Raw genomic sequence first — 15,353 nt, forward strand, 5'->3', positions numbered from 1 at the left:
TCTGTGTGGAGAGTGGAGCAAGAAAGATATCAAAGAGATGTCATCCAAATGAGAGAAGATGGTGGCTTAGATATAGGAGTCTGTAAAGATCTGGAGTTATCTTCATGTCAATAGTATTTAAGGTTCCCAGATAGGGAAGATCACCTTGGCAAAAGCACAGATTGAGGGAAGTAGACCACTGAAGGAGATTGGGGCACTCCAGAATTTAAAAGTGTAACAAAAGAAGAGGAGACATCAGAAGAGATTAAGAAGCTATAGTCAGTGATGTAGAAGTATGGAAGTCAGGAAAGTGTGGTATTACAGAAGTCTTGAGAAGAAAATGACTGAAGACAGAGGGAGTGGTCAATATATCAGCTGCTGCAAAGTAACATGAAGATAGGGAATTGAACATTTGCTGTGGGAAGATGTAGATCACATGACCTTGAAAAGACCTGTATCTATAAAGTAGTAGGATCACAAATCTCACTGGGGGGAATTGAGGGGGAAATGAGAAAGGAGAGAATAGAGAAAATGATTCAAGATAACTCAAGGAGTTTTGCTGTAAAAGCAAATAGAAATGGGGGCAATTCTTAGGGTGTGGAAAGGGTCAAGAGAAAGTGTGTGTGTGTTTTAAGATGTTTGCTATGCCATATGAATGATCCAATAGTAGAAAAGAGGCAATTGTGGAAGTAAAAGAAAAAGGGAATGATTGTAGGATGTTCATAAAGACATTAGAAGAGAGGGAACTCAGTATATAAGTTGAGGTTTTGGCCTTTCCTTGTACAAGAGAAAGACAGAGTCTGTGGTTGCAAATGCAGGTAGTCTGATGTATTTGGTGGAAAGAATATAGATCATTCTCATCAGATTGTATATGTTTTTCCTATGAAGTATGAAGCAAGATTATCAGCCAAGTGTTAGTGGCAAAGTGCATATTATAGATTTAATGGAAGAAAAGTTATGTAGTAATTATCTAGTATAGTGATAAACCATTTTGACTACAGAATTATAGTAGGGAGGTCTGGGAAAGTTAGGTGCCCATTTGATATTTGTAGTTATAAATTTGGAGTGCAATAAGCACAACTGTATAGTTTTTCTCTTGCATTATTTAGAAACCTGGATGTAGGAACTCAGTAAGGAAATAATTCAGTCAGAGTTTTATTAGGTAAGTAAAATGGTGAAGGGAAAAACAGGAAAGGGAGTTACAGGTTTGCAAGATAGTAGTTATAGTACTGAACTGCGTCTGCACAGAAGTAAAGACATAAGGAACATGATGATGAGTGGGAACATGATAGATCAGTGGGTCAGTAAAAGCCCACAATGGAGGTGGTTTTTCAGATTTTCAAAAAGGATGACCAAATGGAAATTTTGATCGATGAGTTTGTCATCAGTGCCCTGCTCTGTAAGTTGATAATTAATTGTAAAATTGATAGTTAAATATTTAGAAAGGAAATCAGTGATCAGTAGGAACTTGCTTCGAATCTTAAAAAACAAGTTGAGCCAAACTGACTTCAATTTTTTAATAGAATTTAGCAGATATGTAATTAGATCTTGGTATACTCTTTTGGAATATACATGAGAGAAAATAGAGGGACATGACTTGGTAGTGTAGTACAAATATGATGGATTTGTGATTAAGTGTCATTTTACTGTTGATACCAATGGGTACCAGTTAGCAGAACATTAACTCTGGCATGGGATCTTTTGAGGTCTGTTTAGTTCTATAGTATATCTTTGATAATGACATGGGAATATTATGTTATTATAAATATACAGATAATACAAAACCGGAAGAATTGTGAGTCTGATAGTTGCCAGAATTGTAATTCAGAACATCTGAGCAAATTGGGAAATGTGCCAGACTAACCAAATGAAATGTAATAATGGCAAATATAAATTATACTTTATGTTTTGTTTTTTTTTTTAAAGTCTGTACGTATTCAGTACAGGAGAAGTCTGGTTTTATAGGAGGTCAAGCCCAAAGGACCTAAAGGCCGTGAGAATAATGAATAATAGTAGTTTTTGTATTGTGTATATTTTGCTTGCATATTTACCTGATTCTGGGCACTGTGTAAATAAGCATGTCACACTTGTAACCTTATTTTATTATCATTATAAGCCTGATATAGATGCTATCTTCCCCATTTTATAGATGAGTACATTAAAACTTAGAGAGGTTACCTTACCCAGTGTCGTATAGGATAATTAATGGCACAGTCTGGATTTCAACAGGTGTTTTCATGGTCTTTACTATATTCTACTACATGCTATTTGCTTACATTAGTAAAAGTTTACTGTCCAGAAAGTAGGGGAAAATTCCACCAAATTTCTTCCTTCCATCTGGATAATATTGTATCAGGAGATTTGTGATCAGTTGTGGGCACATCATTTTCAGAAAATCCTTTTTAAATAGAGCAAATCCACAGAAGGGTAATAAGAGTGTTGTGTTATCTAGAAATGTCTTCATATGAGAAACATTTGAAAAAATTGGCAGAAAGGTCAGCTTGGAGACTTAGAAGACTTGAGGGACAGATAATATCTGGTCCCAGATGTTTAAAGAGCTGCCATAGGTAAACAAATTAAACTTTATATTTTTAATACCTAAAGACATTCTTAGGACATGTAAATGAAAGTTATACATCTAATCAAAACACGGACCCATCATGTGGTCATGTTCTCTTCAGTGTAGCACTTAAAAACCTTTTACCTATGGGATAAAATTTCTCATGCTCATTTTTAATGTTGAGGTAACTTTTATTTTTCAAACTATAAAACACATAGTTAAGCTTGATTTCATAGTGAAATCATTCAGAAGCTCATATCTGCATGATGGTAGTTGAAATAGACTAAACAAAAAAATTCAGTCAGTACAAATTGCTGTGGGTTATCTATACAGCTACAGCATGTGGTGAGAACCTGGAAGCTACATCCACAGAATTTATGAGACTTCCAGTAAATCAGCTCCGTTCAGTGTTTTAGACCTGTATCCAACTCTTCTTGGATGTCTAGACACAGCCTAACATGAGGCTTCAAAAATGGGTAAAAATGAAGCAGCCAAAGCCACCAGAAGCCTTTGACCCTCTTCTAATGTTTCAACCAGATAATTATTTTCCCTCTCAAGAATTTGGCTATCCTTTGAGGGAAAAAAAAAAATCAAGATTTTTCCATGTGAAGAGCCCCTGAAAGAAAATACTCTGGAGAAAGGTCAATGACAATGGGCCAAAGCTGAATTCTTCAGATCTGCTTAGAGAATGTGGAAAGTCTGCACTCTCGCTACTTTCTGTGCTTTCCAGCTGGCCAGGAACCCCCATGGCATTTGTCCAGATTTGCCTTCCCCATACCTTTTACATCTTAAAGGGAGTCATACTGTGCAGTGGAAATGCCTCAAATGGAAACTTAAGTAGTAGCTTAAAAGCTATGGTAGAGGTAATTAGAAAATTAAAAACTGGTGAATTTTGATTTCTATCAAGATAATCTATTACCCTTTCTGCCCTGTAGCAAAGATACGACCTTTCAAATTTTTCAACAATAAACCTTCGTACTTGGAGACTATATTTCCTTTAAATATGTCCCACTTTTAATTAAAAGTACTCATTCTGCTGGTTGTGCTTTGTCCCTTCAAAGTTTTTTATCTTAGGTTTTCTGTGGAAAGGTAAGGATTCTATCAAACATAAAAAAGTTGGTTTTAAAGATAAGCACAGTCCAAGTTCATTCCGTCGTTCATTTGTTCATTCATTCATTCATTCATTCATTTATTCATTCATTCCATTCATTTGACAAATATTTGTTTTGCGGAGGCCATATGCCAAGGACTGTGGTTGGCCCACATTGTGCCTTTTGTATGCTATGTGATCTTGACTTAATCTCTTTGAATCTCAGTTTCCTAACTGTAAAACAGCTCTGTTACCAACTTTGCAGGGGCTAATGGAGTTTAAATGAGATGACTTCTCTTTTTAAGACAGTGAAAAATTAGAAGCTTCTCTTTTACCCTTCTCCATCCATTGCTATATCCAAAAGATCATATACAACGGAGATGGAAAGTAGCAATGTTAATCAACTATTTGCAAAACTCATGGGAGCAAACTGGATTGAAATGTTATGAGTAACCACTGCATGCTTTACCTTGATTAAGAAAAATGGAGCTAAACAGGAAGATAACGAAAAGAAACTTCTATTCTCCTTACTGAATCAATGAAAGAAATGTGGATACTGTGCCAACACAAAATCCAAATAGCCAACTCTACTTTGAAGCCAATTCAAAAGTGAATCCAAGTAAGAATTTACACATGGGGAAGTCCAGGTGGAAAATGCCTGACGATAAATATTTATTCAAGTTAAACATATAGAGCTCCATTTAAATAATTGCTTAAGTGTAACAAAATAAAATACTAAAACAAAAACAAAAAGATTCTTAAAGAGATGTGAAAACAATAATTCAGAAATAATATTCTAGGTCAGGATTTCTAGGTAGATTAGCAAATGCAGGAGATAAAGTGGCAGGAAGTAAATACTTCTAAATTCCTCAAAAAGGAATTTATATATATTATATATATTTATTTATATTTATATTTATTTATATATTAATATTAATATTTATATATATTTATATATTATATATAATTTATATATATTATATATAAATAATTGAACTCAGGAATGATTTGGAAGACCTAAAGATAATTATTTTCCAAAGAAAGAAAGAAAGAAAGAAAGAAAGAAAGAAAGAAAATAATCATTTACTTGTAGAAATGAAAGCCACTAAAAAAATATAGAAGCCAAAAAGACAGTTCATTAATCAACATATGCAACGGAAATAGTAAGGACCATTTATCAAAATGACAAAACTAAAACCAAGCATACAGCAATGGCAAGAAATAAACATGATTCAAACTTTCCTAATCGTAGGCAGTGCTTTTCAGATTGGGATGAAAAATAAAACCCAACTATACTGTTGGCATTTATAACCAATATATCTTTTTTAACAGTAAAGCAAATAGATAAAAGTAAAAGAAGGGGCAAAGATATGTCAGGTAAATGGAAATTAAAAGTGAGAAATCATTCCAATAATATACAAAAAAATGTCTTAATGAAATCAGAACAAAGAATATCACTGGCATAAATGTGTAAAAATGCCCACCCCCTTGCAAAAATATTAAACCTTGATGGAAAATCACTTTTATATTATAAAATTTGTAAAGGTATTTTAAGGATGATGGTCAGTATTTTTATAGGTGTGATGATACTCATTATTCAATAAATATTAATTGAATACCTACTAGCACTGGTCACTTTGTAAGACCTAACAACATAGAGTAATCAAAACAATACAAATATGACTTTCCATTTATGAAGATCTTATTTTGTGTTATTCATTAAGATTTTTCCATTTTCTTAATTTAAAAAATGTATTCCTATGTTTTCTATAGGCTTTCTCCTAACATGAATGGAATATTCTCCCATATCTAAGTTATTGGAAGTATAGCCTAGTAGTGTTTTGTAAAAGCCACTTGGGTTTTGAGTTAATTTTGGTAATTTATATTTTTTAGAGTATTATTAGTTTCCTTTAGGCTCTTACTTTTGCCATAGGTTTTTTGCATATAATATTTGATTTTTTCCATCTCCTCAATTATTTGTGATTATGTATCCTATCCTTTCTTATTTGTGATCTTGTATACTTTTGTTTTCTCCCTTAATTAGTGTTATATTATCTATTTCTAAGGGGAAAATTCTTGTGGATGTCTTTATCCTTTATGTTATTTTTATATTTTCTATTAATTTTGGTTTTAATCTATGTTAATTCCTCTTCTTGGCTTATTTTTTTATCATAACTTTATAATCCCCGTAGATGAATATCAACTCTTTTTTGAATATTGACTTTTTTTCCTCCTCTCTCTAAATGATGAAAATATTTAAGGCCTTAAGTTTTCCTGTAGCCTTCACTGTGTTCCATTGGTTGCATACAATGCGTTTATATTTTTTATTGCTTTCTAAATAATTTGTAATTTTAATTTTGGTTTCTTCTGTAATACAAGGATTATCTAAGAATATGTTTTAAGGGGTTTTTTTGGTCTCTTTTTTTAGAAATTCTTTTTTTTCTTTTTCTTTTTTTTTATTTTTTGATTAAAGAATGTGATCTATATAATCTCTCTTTTTAAAAGTTTCTTAAGGTTGGTATTGTGTATGTGTGTAGGTACAAGTGTAAGAGTGATTTTTGTAAATGTTTTATGGCTAATGAAAAATCTTTATCTTCTATCTGCTTACTTACTTTGGTCCATTACATTTGCACAACTTGAAAAGAGTCATATTAGGTTTTTTTTTCTATATTTATATTTTAACTAATTGTATACATATAACTACAAGTTCATCTTGCAATTTTAATAGCATTTGCTTCCTTTCCTTACCTACTATGTAACTTGGTGCAAAAAAGGTTTATGAGTATTTTCCAGTCTTCACAAATTGTATTTTATACTATTGTATAATAATATTTCTATTAATTCTGTTTAGTGCTTTTAAACTACTTATCCTGTTCAGTACTTTTAAATTCCATCTTGTCTGTTATTAATATTGCCATTCTTGAATTTGTATTTCTTTGTTTTGTGCCTGGTTTCTTTTTGCCTGTTTCTTTATTTTTCCAAATAATATGTAACTTTTATAAACCTAATTTAACTGACTAGCTGAAAGAATTCAGTCTGTCATTAATTTCGTAATTAATATACTTAAATTTATTCCTGCCATCTTATTAAAATTTCTTATTTTGTTACTTCTTTTTTTTTAATTTTTTTTACTTGATCAAAAGGCTATTAATTTCTCCTTTTTTTCTGTACTTTTTATTTCATTAACATTTACATTCATCACCAGTGCATAGTCCTATTATTCCATGAGGTAAATTACCAAATATTTCTCCTCCAAACCCTTCCTTCTCCTACTTCCCCCCCACACCCACTTTTAACAATGAGACCCCTGGGACCCCTTTGCTGCCCTACTCTCTGAGCCTGCACCCATCAGAGAAGACCTGGGGAGCATTTTTGATTTCCTCCTACCCTCCCCCAACCTTTAGACTATTTGAATTCCTGTTGCAGTGTGTCTCTTTTAAGAGTCTTTTAAGAGTCTTTCGTTAGCCCTTACACTGCATATTCTCAGATGGGCTATCATTATTTATTTTTATTTGACTCTGTGGATGTCGCCAGTGCTGTTGCTCACCACTGTTTTTCTCCTCTTTGTCTTCCCTCATCTTGAACATGCTCTGCGAGTTCATTTGGTGCTGTTGTAACTTCATCCTTGCTTAGGCAACTCCCACAGGTGAGGTGTGTGGTGATAGCCCAGCCGGTTGTAGGTCTCTGCAGCCTCTTAAGAGTCCATGAGTGTTACTTCATTGCCTTCTACCTTTTGAGCGTTCAGTCAGTGCCAGTCTAATTCTTTCTTCTTTCTAAGCAACTTGCTGTCTCTTTACAGAAGACTTGAACATGTTTTCTTTATCTCAGAGCTCAAGAATTGTATTAAATTGTATTAACATATGTCCATGTGGTATCTTTGCTCATCAAGTATACATGAAACAGCCCTTAAAATGTGTAGATTCAGATCTTCCTAAAAACCAGGATAAGATTCTTTTATAAACAGTAGTTTCTTTTTCTAATTATTTTTCTCCCCTCACCTTCCTTTTCTTTTTCTGAATCTCCTTTTATTTACAGGTTAGATGTTCTGGGTCTTTCCTCCACACTTTCACAACTTCTCTCTCTTTTCAGTTTTTAAAATTCTCCTACTAGATCGTGAACTCTACCAGTTCTGGTTTCAACATTCATTATCCTCTCCTCCATCTACTAAATATTTTAACTTAAAATCTTTTGTCTAGTTCCAGGAAGTTTTTTCTTAATGTTGTACTTCTACCTCTTCAAATACTATTCTTCTGCTTCCCCTGACAGTTCTGTATTGATATACTGTTCTGATTTCTCTCTTCATTCATGATTTCTCTGGCTATTATACCTCCTTATTAGATGTCCTTTTATTTTCCTTTGTTCATTGTGGCACAGGTCCAACTGCTGGATACTTCAAGTGGACTGGTCCTATGAAGGTGGGAGGGCACAGACATCTCAGTCATCATGGCCCAAAATATGCAAGTTGCCAGTTACCCATTGAGACACCAGGAGGTAGCCTTTCTTCTACATTAGGGTAGAGAAAACTCAGGCACACCCAGGATCCTGTGATCATTGAAGGACAGCCCTACCAAAGAGCTCCTACGTGCTGGTCCTTGCCTTAGACTTTTCTTGCTGTGGCCCCACAGCTTTGTTCAGCACAGAGCAAGAAAGTACAACTATCTAGTTCACACCCTCTACCTGAGTACCAGTCCTGATATCTGCTTGACTTAAGGAAAAAGGATGTGTTTGACCTAAGTTAGAAGTGGAGAGGAAGCAGAGCACAATTAAGTCATCATCTTTCCAGAATCCCCTGGGAATAAAATAATAAACATGAAAATGATACATTCCCTGTCCTAATGTTGCTTGTGGGCTAGTTGGAAAGATAGACAATAAATAAATAAATAAATAAATAAATAAATAAATAAATAAATAAATAAATAAGAAACTCCTATAATTCTGAATTCACAACTGTAATTAATGCTATGAAGGAAAGGTGAATAGAAATATGATCTGAGATTCCAAGAAAGAATAAGCTTTAACGTGCAAGGAGGGAAGAAAAAAAGAACTACAGGCAGAGAGCAGTGTATTCAAAGACCTTGGGAGTAGGCATGGCACATTTGAGGAAGCCAAAGACAGCATGGCTGGAGCAGAAAAAGCAAAGGAGAGCAGAGTGTGAAAAGAAGCTGGAAAGGAAGGTAATAGTAAGGGGCCAGACTGCAGGGTTTTATAGGCCATGATAGAGTATAGTCCTTCCCTAAAAGCAGGTGACTAATGGAGCGTTTTACTCCATGGGTAAAAATATCTGATTCACATTTTCAGGAGATCACGAGGATTCAGTGTGGGGAGCACTCCACACTGGTTTGTTTTTGAGAGAGAAAAGGAGAGACAGAGCACAAGTGGGGGAGGGACAGCGAGGGGGGAGACACAGAATCCGAAGCAGGCTCCAGGCTCTGAGCTGTCAGCACAGAGCCCAACTCAGGGCTTGAACCCGCGAACTGTGAGATCATGACCTGAGCTAAAGTCTGACACTTAAACTTAACTGACTGAGTCCCCCCAGGCACCCCAAGTGTGGAGAGCAAATTTAAAGGAGCCATGTGAGGAGGCTACTGTAATGTTTGAGGGAGGGTGGCAGTGAGATGGTGGTCAGCGTACAGGAAGTACACTTTTAGGTGGTTTATGAAAGAGGATATAAGAGTGTGGAAGGTAGGGAAGTCAAGTTAAAATCACCAATTCAGTCATTCATGTCAATGTGCCCTTGAGATACTCAAGTGGAGGAGTCAGTAAACACTGTGAATCTAGGGCAGTCCTGGGCAAAAGAGATAAATTTGTTAGCTATCTGAGTTTCAGTATAAACTAACGCTCTTAGGCATAAGTGAGAATACCTTGGGATAGAATAAGAAGAAGAGAAAAAGACTTTAAATTTTTGTATACCACTAATATCCATGTAAATTGGATGATCTCTGCTGGAAAGGTGATTGATAATGCATATGAGTATCTTAAAAAATGACTGTAATTTTGATCCTGTAACTTTTTTATAGGAATCCATCCTCAGAAAATAATATTAGTAGATGTGAAAGGCTTATGGATAAAAATACTCACTTAAGCATTATTTATGATTATAAAAAAAGAAATTAATTATCTAATATTTAAAGAGGTTAAGTAGATTATCATACATTTATATTAATGAATATCATACCATTCTAATTTGATGTTTATGAAGATGTAATGGCATAAGTAAATGGCCATAATGTAATAATAGTAATAAGGACACAAAATTGAGAGAGAGAGAGAAAGGGAGACAGAAGTGGGTAGGGGAGACCTCAACTGTGTGAAACATTGATAGAACAAGAGTATAAAGAAATGTTTATCTATCAACAGTGGAAAATGGGTGATTGTCACCATTTTTAGACTTTTATCTAGTTTCCAAATCTTTCTAAATGGGCATGTATTTCATCTTATGTATCCTTTTATTGTTAGGAAAAGAAAGAAAATTACAGGATTGTCCCAGTTGTAAATATGCACTTTATAGGCATTTCACTCTGTTAAATACTGATTGATGTTTTGTTTTTTCTTTTCACAGTATCGATGAGCCTTTCTGTTTTGAATCAAATTTAGTGTTTTAAGTTTGTAAGATTATTGCCATACCTTTTACAGTGTTATGAGCCATTTAGACTTATAAAATAGTTTCAGAAAATCGATTAATCACTAGGCAACAGCAAATCCATTCCCCTGGAACACCTCTCACTTGGCATCCAGTGTGTCATATTGAGAGCATTTGCGCTTCCTTCACTGCTTATTGCTTAGCAGTACAAGGGGCTCTGAATTCCTTAAAGTTTAAAAAGGATTATATAATAATATAGGAATGTGCTAATTATTTTAAACACAGTGAATTGCTTTTGTTTTCCTCCAGTGACTGTCAGAGAAGTATCCACGTGGACTGTCATTTGTATCATCGTTGTCTGTAGCGGTATAAAATCATTTTGAATTTGGTTCAGAACTGAAAGTATGAATTTTTTTTAATTCCAGGAATGTATACAAAGACTATCGCTTCCTTGAGCTGGCATGTGACTCACAGGAGGATGTGGACAGCTGGAAGGCATCTCTACTAAGAGCTGGGGTTTATCCTGATAAATCTTTAGTAAGTTGCATATAACTATTATTTTACAATTATTAACCATGTTTAAGAAGACATAATTCTACATACTATATACTGGAGAAACTAGTTCTCTTTTGACTTAATTCGCTTCATATTTCTTTTTCTCCCTTAGGTTCTATTTTAAGAAGTTTATCAATATACTTGTTAGAGAAAATGTCCTACTCTGCCATAAAACATAATATATCCAATCTCAGACAAAGAGAGTTTCTCTGTTTTAATTTAAAATTTTATTTTCCTTATATGGCTTTTTTATGGTTTTCCACAGTTGTCCCAGTAGTCATACAGTGGATTATAACATTCTTCATATAGCCATGGCATATGTATCATGCCATAACACTATTTCATAGCCTTAAAAATATACTTATTTTTATAAAATTCCTTTCAATATGTCTATAGTACCTGAATCCAAAATTATATCTGCATTCAAATTCTGATTAATGGCATTTGGAGTGTGAAAGAAGAAAAACATTATATTGCAATTCCTACTTATCTTTATAAATACACTTCAAGTATTTGAAGTCACTTCTCTCGTTCAAGTTAATAAACAGAATTTGTTTGGAAAACGTCTGGATTTAAATTTCAAAAGTCCCACCCAACATATGTACACACACCATTAAGCAGACTCTGCGAATGAGTGCCTCTCACTGCTTACTCACTGTTCCCCTTGAGATGCTGCACTATCCAGGTGTCTGCTCAGAACAAAAGTTCAGAGACTCAGCCTTGGGGATTTAGTCCAGCTTGACCTTTTGGTGCTTACTTGGCTCTAGATCAGTTTATAGGACAAGTCAGGTCATTTCTAGGCCCCAAATACGAAGAGTCTTCTCAGGAGAGCCTGAAATATGGGCACCGGTGGCGGGGGGGGGGGGGGGGGGGGGGGGCGGAAATGAGGCGTCTCTGGGGGAACTTTAGACTTGACCACATCCCTGAGGTTGCATTGGAATTTAACCAAGTTCCAGAGGTAAGTGATTGAGGATTTATGCCAAAATGTTCTTCTCATTGATGTTATTTAGCTCACACATAGACCTCTTAACCCTATCCCAACCTACCTTTGTCTGATTAGCACCTAAAACAATGACCCCTCCCCCACACTAACCCTATGCTCTCCCATGTGAAGTGCAACAAGCCCCTTTCCTAGTGATATCCAAGTACAGAGGTATCTATATGATTTCCATAATTGTCCAAATTTTATCAGTTGTGTACGTACATATTTACATAGCTATATGCTACTCTAAAAACTGCACATGAGAAATCATTTGTAAAATCAGAGTACCACTTCTACTTTTGTTGTTAATTCTGATCATTTCCTATTACTCTTCCCTATCCATTGATGGTAGTGTGTTCAATTTCACAAACATTCTGTATTAAAAATGGACATATACTTAATTTTTAATTCATTCATTCCACAAAAGTGTATTGAGCACACGCTTTTTGCCAGGCACCACTCTAGGCAGTAGGGCAACAGAGGTGAACAGTAAGGTCGTACCCCCAAGGAGCAGACATTAAACAAGTGAATGGATAACTGTATAACTATATAGTGGGATTTTAAGAGCACGATACAGTCTGTAAAAAAAATAAAGAATATTAAAGGGACAGACAGTGAGAAAAGGGCAGGCAAGCTTTATTTTAGTAAAGATGATTAGAGAAGGCCCCATGTGAAGAGTTGAGTAAATGAAATGGAAGTCTGAAGAAGAATATTTGTGGAGAGGACTAACAAGTGCAAAGCCAGCTCAGTGTCTTAGAGGAGCAGCAAAAAATCAGTGAGTCCGGAACACAATGAGGGAGGACAGAAGTGGTGGATAGTTTCCAAGAGGGTGGTCAAGGGCAGATTGTATTGGCCTTGAAGGAAGTGGTGAGCATTTGATTCTATTTTGAGTGAGATGGGAAGCCATTAGAGGGTTTCAAGCCAGTTACTGACATAAGATTTACATTTTTAAAAGTCTTATAAGGCTGGGTATTATGAGAAGGTGTAGAGCATGTGTGTTCAAGCACAGGCTTTAGGGTCAAACTACCTAGACTGAAATTCCAGAAATTCACATAGAAGCTGTGAGATCTTAGGAAGGTTACCTAGCTTTTTTAGGTTTCAGAACTCCCATTTCTAAAATGGAAATAGCAAGAGTCCCCTATAGTTTGTTGACAGGATAAAGTGAGAGAATGCAGGGAAAGCACTGAATATGGTGGACACAAGCAAGCACTCTTTTTTTATTTATAATAATAATGATGGTGGGGCACGTGGGTGGCTCAGTTGGTTAAGTGTTAGACTCTTGAGATTGGGCTCTGTGCTAACAGCATGGAGCCTGCTTGAGATTCTCTCTCTCTCCCTCTCTCTCTCTCTCTCTCTCTCTCTGCCCCTCCCCCTTCTTAAAATAAATAAGTATATATTTATAATGATGATGATAATTATCATTTTCATCACAGCCTACTAAGATGAGAGCTAAAACACTGTAAATATTATAATGTATCCCAGTGAGATCATAAATAGTTTATGCTATTTTCTATCTACCAAATAATAGAAAATTGGTTATATAAAATATTATATTGGTTATATAATATATTAGTGGTGTGTGTGTGTGTGTGTGTGTGTGTGTGTGTGTCTTCCTACCATGCAATTGTAATGTTTGTGAAAATGTTTTCTTCAGTCATGATTTTGCCAAACTTATCTTAAATATACTAGACAATTTTGGTATTTAAAGAAATTATGCAATACATCTCTTATGAGGGAAAACTGTCTTGGCAAAGCAAAATTACCTATCCCTGGTGAATTGTTTTTATAAATTGGGATTTTCATGTATCCATAGCTCTACAGAAAGAAGACGCTCAATGAAACATTTGCTATTTTTTATCAGAATGCTCAATTTTAAGCAAAGCTAGGGTTGTCCCACATGATCTGTTTGATTGTTTTAATATCATTTCTGTTTATAAGTATACTTTTGGTACAGTTGCTTGGACGATCAAGACAAAGGGGTTTTTTACTGTATGCCAAAGACATGACAGGAAATTAAACTTGGCAGCGTGCCATGAACATTGCTTTTCTCAGTTTTCATCATAAACAACATTTGCATTTCTTACGCACCATGTAGTTGTAGAGGTTATATTACACGATTGCTTGACTTTCAGATGTTTAAATGGCAGCTAACTACTGAAAGCAATCTAAGTAGAATGCTTATGTAAACATTCATTTTGTGAACATGCTTAGATTTGGAGGGACGGATACTTTTAGCTACAGTTATTCCTAACTTAGAAAGATTTGATGAAAAAGTCAGATTAACCTAGTAACAGATGTCTCTCTGTAAGTAAATTTTTAGGACTTCTGGAGGGTCATTTGGGTTTTGTATCAATAAACCATTGAGTTGACAGCAAATCAATCTCTATTCTAATAATGAAACATTTGTCATACATGGACATAAGTCAAGACTCAAAACTTTCTGCTTTTTATACAAGATTTTTATTGGAAAAAATCTACAAAGATTATTTTTAAAAATTGTGTAATTTCAGCCTCATTTAGATAAACAGCCATCCTCCACATTTTGGTTTTGGACACATTTTTTTTTCCAACTAAGATTGCACACTTTTTTATTACACGCTTTTCCCCATCATATCTTTTCTATCATGTCCACATGAAGAATATTTTTATGTCATTCATTCATAATGTTCTATTACCTATTTTTTTCTTTTGGAGTTTTCTACAGACTTTTTTTCTTTCTTTCTTCCTCTTCCACTCTCTTCTCTCCCTTCTTCCTTCCCTTCATCCATCACCATTATGGTGGTCTCTAGAAATTCGAATATAAAAAACATGCAGTTCTTACTTTATAAGAGTTTCAAGTCTAGTGGAAATGGGGGATGCAACTAAATAATTACAATGTGGTAGAAACTATAGCGAATGTATAAAATGCAACAGCCCATCTATATTCCCATGTGGATTTTCTAATTACCTTTTGCCCCTTAATCGTTCTGGATCCAAAGCAAAAAGTAGACTTCTTATTTGAACAGTATAATATGTGACCCTCAATGAGGCATCCTGGATTCAGTTTCCCAATATGACACTGAACTTACACATAACCTCTCTGAGCCACAAATTTAGCATTCTACCAGTCACCTGATCTTTTTGAGAAGCCACAATACTTTAAAGATATATGTAAATCTGAATTTGGATTTAGCGGAATTTTATTTCTTTAACTTCTATTTCCTTTGGCCATTAAATTGAAATTATAACCACTATAAAATTTTATATTGTTAAATAATTAAATTGTCCTACAATTTCAAATTAAAGATGTTTCTAATGGAATTAGTTAATAGTATTTTGGTTTGGTTTCTTTTTTTTAAACTGATGAAACAGATAAAAAGTGTGTGTATATCAGTATTGTAGGCTACAATTAAAGAACTTTTAAAAGTTATTTTATAGTAAAAATGTATGTGCATGCATCAGTAAGTGTGAATACAAATAAATGGAAATTTGATTAAAATCTAAAGAACAAGGTATAAAAAATGACTGATCTTTTGGCACAGTTTTGTCAGCTAATAGTAGGACTTAAAGTATATATAAACATTAAAGGATTCCAAATTCTTTGGAACATTTTGTGTGCAGTGAAATG

At 34.5% G+C, this 15,353-nt stretch overlaps 1 protein-coding gene across 17 annotated transcripts in view; it reads left to right on the plus strand.

Moving 5' to 3' along the window:
- DNM3 (dynamin 3) overlaps positions 1-15,353 on the plus strand; it is a 571,670-nt gene that overhangs the window by 447,399 nt on the left and 108,918 nt on the right. For 16 of the 17 annotated variants that reach the window (XR_006198729.1, XR_006198730.1, XM_042924852.1 and 13 more), the window contains one exon: positions 10,635-10,746. Coding sequence is in view for 15 of the 17 variants with exons in the window: in XM_042924852.1 (XP_042780786.1) it covers positions 10,635-10,746 (112 nt within the window). In the remaining 2 variants the exon portion in view is untranslated. Of the gene's footprint in view, positions 1-10,634; positions 10,747-10,876; positions 11,224-15,353 lie in introns of those variants that run through there. The other variant, XM_042924858.1, reaches the window with a different exon arrangement.

This window comes from Panthera leo, chromosome F3, assembly GCF_018350215.1.
Source record: "Panthera leo isolate Ple1 chromosome F3, P.leo_Ple1_pat1.1, whole genome shotgun sequence".
NCBI classification, from domain to species: domain Eukaryota; kingdom Metazoa; phylum Chordata; class Mammalia; order Carnivora; family Felidae; genus Panthera; species Panthera leo.